Source organism: Hibiscus syriacus, unplaced genomic scaffold, assembly GCF_006381635.1.
Source record: "Hibiscus syriacus cultivar Baekdansim isolate YM2019G1 unplaced genomic scaffold, ASM638163v2 tig00111313_pilon, whole genome shotgun sequence".
Taxonomy (NCBI): Eukaryota; Viridiplantae; Streptophyta; class Magnoliopsida; order Malvales; family Malvaceae; genus Hibiscus; species Hibiscus syriacus.
In genome coordinates, this window is record NW_024063055.1 from 4053 (window position 1) to 9590 (window position 5538).

Sequence of the window (5538 nt, forward strand, 5' to 3'; positions counted from 1 at the left end):
AACATGATTATTTTCGTCCTTATACATTCTTTGAACCCAATATTAAAAACGAAATGTGACATCATCACAGCAATGACTATTTGGTTAAATTAATTAGCTAGGTTTCTGTTTAAAATTCTCTAGGTTCTGATTTGATAGAATTGCTTGTTGATTGTTCTCAAAGCTAAAATAATTTTAATTTGGATATTAAAGAAATGAAATAATTTTCTTGCAAGAATTTTACTTAACTAAAGCATGTTTCTGTTAACAAATACATACACAATTATTTATTTCTAGAATATACTTTAAGGGTCTGAAAATTAAGGGCAGATTGATAAATATATCCCGACATTTTTTTATTGAAGAAAAGGAATTTAAGATTGTAAAAATTTATTTGATGTTGGAGTATTAAGCATGGATGAGATGTAATTTGGTTAAAAAAGAAGACTCACTTTGCATCCAAAAGGTGTTGCCAATAATTCATCACATATATTGATTTCATCATTCAAAAGTACAGTTCACAGCATAGAAAGGAGAGGGGGGAAATTATCAAATACTATTCAGTAGAATGTGAATAACAAGAGACAACCATTATCCTTTCACAGAGTGGTTACGTGTAGGGATGGACTGAAGGAGTGTTGAGAGATGTGGTCGTACTCTTTGAAAATTTTAAAGTCTTACGTAGTTTGTTTAGTTTTTTTTTTAATATTTTCTGTTGATGATATAATTTTACATTCGTAAGACCGGCTCCTAATTGTATGAACCGAGCCTTGGGTTTGAGGGAGAAGAGAGGTTGATAAAGAGAAAGGAAGGGAAGAGGTGATGATGTTTAATGGTTGGGTAGTTAAAGAGGTGGTTTTCTAAGGAGATTTTAAGGTCGAAGGTCGTAGTTTGGATGGAGGCATGCCCCCACATTGGAACCTACAACCCCTCTACTTTTGATAGTTGATACCCACAATTTGAATCCCCCACTTCCACATTCTATCCCAAAATAATGCAGTTTCTCTTTCCATCTAGGTAGCCTGCCTCTTCTCCAATGCATGCTCAAACTAAAACCCCACCCTACTTCATCTCCTTTAGCCCTTTAGCCAGCACCACCAGTCCCCATCAATAACCCAAACCCTTTTCCTTTTTATTTTTATTAATTTGTATGTTAATTTGGCCTTTTTATGTCCTGCAAACACATATATATATACCCTTCTCTACATACTCCGTTGCCCACACCACAATTGGAATCATTCACTTCTCTCGATGCCGGAAAACATGAGCATATCTGTAAATGGACAGTCCCAAGTCCCACCCGGATTCCGATTTCACCCCACCGAAGAGGAGCTCTTGCAATACTATCTCAGAAAGAAGGTTTCCTACGAGAAAATTGATTTAGATGTAATTCGGGACGTTGATCTTAATAAGCTCGAGCCCTGGGATATTCAAGGTACATGTGCAGTGTTATTATTGATTTTTATATACGTTGCACTCCCATTTTACTTTGTCAATAATTGATTTTTATATGCAGAGAGTTGCAAAATCGGATCCACTCCTCAGAATGATTGGTACTTTTTTAGCCACAAAGACAAAAAGTATCCCACCGGAACTCGCACGAACCGCGCCACCGCTGCCGGGTTCTGGAAGGCGACAGGACGAGACAAGATCATATATAGCAATTTCCGGAGGATCGGGATGAGAAAAACGTTGGTTTTCTACAAAGGACGAGCCCCCCATGGCCAAAAATCTGATTGGATCATGCATGAATACAGGCTAGACGATAACATCGTTGAAACAACTGTAAGTAAGCCTTTAAGTCAACCTTTTTCATTACTAGTACTCCGGAGGATCCGGAGTATATGTTTTTCTATCAAGAAACAAAAACTGTCGGAACTTTAAGACTTTTATCTTAGGTGTTTTACGTTGTATCTGGACAGGACAAGGATAAATATTTAGTATAGTGCTAACTCTGGTACTATGTATATTTTTATAAATCAAGGTCTCCAATGCTATGGGAGAGGGAACACAAGAAGAAGGATGGGTTGTATGTCGCACCTTCAAAAAGAAAAATCATCACAAAACCCTGGATGATCATCCCATTAGCTCATCTCTGAGTTCAGACACCAGGAACCATATGTTCGGTTCGTATAATGAAGGAGACTTGGAGCAGATGCTCGAACACATGCGACAGAATTGCAATGAAGATGGTATAGCAAACAACAGTTTGAGATTCATCAGGCCAATCGAGACAGACCCGGACTCATTCATGAAACTCCCGAGCCTCGAGAGCCCTAACTCGACGAGCAGCCGAAACGGTTATCGGCCGATGATGATGCTGGACAATGGAGGTTCGATCACAAACCAGGTGAGTGGCAATGAGTCACGGCTCACAAACTGGGCTGCGCTGGACCGGCTCGTAGCCTCCCAACTCAACGGCCAAACAGAGACATCTAGGCAATTGGCCTGCTTCAATGACACCTCCATGGCTTACAGCAACCCCAGCACCGATCATCAACATCATGATCTCCAATTACCGGCTGTTCAATACAACAGCGAGATAGACCTGTGGAGTTTCACTAGATCATCGTCTTCATCCGACCCATTGTGCCACGTGGTGAATGCTGGTGTATAACAGGACAACCCTACATATAATCATACCTTTGGTACCTAAAGTCAGCAGGTTATTATTACAGCTAGCAGTTATGTCGATGAATATATATATATATATAGTAGAGATGATAAATAAAAAGTGAAAATTATTCTTCGGTGAGGGACCCTTATCTTTACTGAATCAAGATGTCTTCTATTTTCGTAAATTTGCTCTATAGAAGCCTTGCAAAGACTCTCTAGCCGATTTCATTAATCTCTCCTTTCAACCGCAATATAATCATTCCCTTCTGCAATGACCAAAGCGGCTTTGTTTTCTAATTATCTCCGAGCCACATGGTCTGTCGGATTGATTTTAGGTTTGAACCAACGGTACTACCTGGTCCATGCATTTTTGTTTCATCAACCCATTATGGGATTACTTGTAACTATTCAAGGAAAAAGACAAAATAGTCTGTCTCACAAAATTCTTTTTAACAAACTCTTTCATTAGTCCCTAAACCATTCATAACTTGTGGATTTGATCCATATAATCTAAACTGTTCAATTTCAATCCATATGCTTTTTAAATTTTAATTTTGATTCAAATCGTAGCCGGGAAATATGTTAAGTCAACTTGTGTTATTAGTCCCCGTATTATACGTAAGCTGTAAATTTAATTCATAATCTTTAATCTACTCATTTTAAGTTCGTATAATTTAATCATACTATTTATATATTATTTGGATGAGTATAATTTCAAATTTTAAAAAATCGATCAAATTAAATTACATGAACTAAATCCACAACTCACACATAATACAGAGGCTAATGATAGAATCTGACCAAAATATTTTTAGTCCTACCAGCACGTTGCTATATATGCATTTATACTTAATCAACCAAGTAAAAAATGTAGTAATTGTTTGACTGAACATAATATATATAGGTATTATTAAATTAGCCTGGATATACCCTTCAGAGAGAAGAGATGTAGCTATCAATTACAATTGATATTAACCGACAAAAGGGGGAGCATTTATACACATATATACATAATTTATTTTTAGTTGAGGGAATAACATCAAGAGATTGATATATCCATCAAGTAGTTTGTTGAGACAAGGAAGGGGAGAATGTTCCAATGATATATATCGTTGAAACTTGAAATTCATTGCCAGGCCACCATTGGCTCTCTGATTTATTGGTAAAACCAGGGGTCCCATATGTGTATATATTCCAATACCCACTAATCTTCCAAAACGGTACCGTCTCAATATCAACAAGTAACGGGATTCTAGGCCATGCCACCAACCAAGGCATGATAACATTCTTCTTCTTGTTCTTTTCATTTTTGGAAAGAATTTCTCTGTTTGATGCGATACCAAAAAGTCGTAAAGGAATATATATATATACTGTGTTTGAACATCGACCCGCTCGTTCTGTCTCAAAAATCGTGAAGAAGACGAAGACATATTGGACATGAGACTTAAAAAGAGAAAAGAAAAGACAGTATTCCTAATAATCATAGTGTTTATGCCTCGGGCTTCTCCAAATTTCGACATTTTTTCAAAACAAACAACTTTTGCCTTAACAAAAAGATGTTACACTTTTCTTGCATGCACTAGGCTCAGCATATAGTGTGTCTTAACTATCGGTTACCTCAGCCTAAACTGTCGGCCAACTTGAATGGATCCGAACATATATACTGTATTCAATGTATGTTGCTGCAGCAGATTTTAAATGTTAAACTATCTTAATTTAAGTATAATTAAGTTGCTGCCGCCTGCAATCTTTTCTTTCTTTTACCTTAATCATCATGCCAAATCCCTTTTTTATGGTCTTTCCTGTTGTCGTTTTGTGATACGAAACTGTAATAATTAATTGTTAGAAGAAAAAAAAACTTAAGTCAAACTTCAATTGCACCTTTATCAAATTCTCCACCTAAATATTAAGAGTATTTATTCTTTTGCACTGTGTGTTGTATAGCCCCAACAGCTTGCCACTGAAATCAAGAATGCCAATCAGGTGCATAAAGCAAAATAATAATCATAATAATAATTTGCTAAACCCTTAACCTGATAGTTTAATCAACAGTCCAAATGATATGTTAAAGTCAATATCCAACCAGCTCTTTATTAGATTCTTCTTGCTTTGGTTACACTGTCTTTTCCCTACGCGGCATTAAAAGAAACATATTCCATTGTACAAAATCAACAGAACATAGAGGGTAAGGGCATAGGAAAAAGCAGAGAATATTTGGTTAAAATTTTATCGGTTCTTTGTCGTCAGGCACTCCTCCAAAATTTGTTTTGTTTTTCTTCCACTGATAATGATAATTTTTCTGAGAAAAAAAACAATAGTCTCAATATCCATAACTCATATATTTAAGCACTGATGATGCGTGAATAAGATTATAATATATTACTAAAAACGAATAATTTTAATATCTGTTGTCAATATCTAATAATATAATTGTGTTCATATTTCCTTTTAAGGTTACAAGATTGGTCACAGTTTTGGTTTTCCATCAAATACAAGACGAAATAAATACAATTTGACACTTAAGCAAAGCCTATGTTTTGATTATTTACAGGCAAATTATGTTTTACGTCACAAGCCACAAAATGAAAGTGGATTTGCCGACAAAGTCTTGTAGTCGGCAAAAAATGGTGGTTGGGCGGAGGAGTATGATCGGCGTCCAAGGGTGATAAATGTTGTTATTTTGGTGACCAAAGGGTCTAATCATGGTGGAGACAGCTAAATCGCAGATTAGAGATGGAAATTAAGAGGGTTAATCATGCAAGGTGGGGGTGGGGCCCGACCATGCAGGCAAGGTGTTACATCTTGGATCGCAATTGGGGGCACATAGAATAATTTTAATTTGTGGGAAGGGGTATAGCTTTGGGAAAACAAAACAAGGCCGGAGAATCAAATCTCCATGGATATTTGATGTGATTAAAAGGTGGACGAGTCTTTCCCCTCTTT

General features: G+C 36.5%; 1 protein-coding gene across 1 annotated transcript; it reads left to right on the top strand.

Annotated features, from left to right (window-relative positions):
• The first annotated feature begins 1064 nt into the window (after window positions 1-1064).
• LOC120158463 (NAC domain-containing protein 43-like) lies at window positions 1065-2729 on the top strand. The gene is made up of 3 exons (XM_039169290.1): window positions 1065-1414; window positions 1496-1764; window positions 1964-2729. The coding sequence occupies exons 1-3, from the start codon at window positions 1231-1233 to the stop codon at window positions 2594-2596; spliced, it is 1086 nt and encodes a 361-aa protein (XP_039025221.1). The 5' UTR covers window positions 1065-1230; the 3' UTR covers window positions 2597-2729.
• The last annotated feature ends 2809 nt before the right edge of the window (window positions 2730-5538 follow it).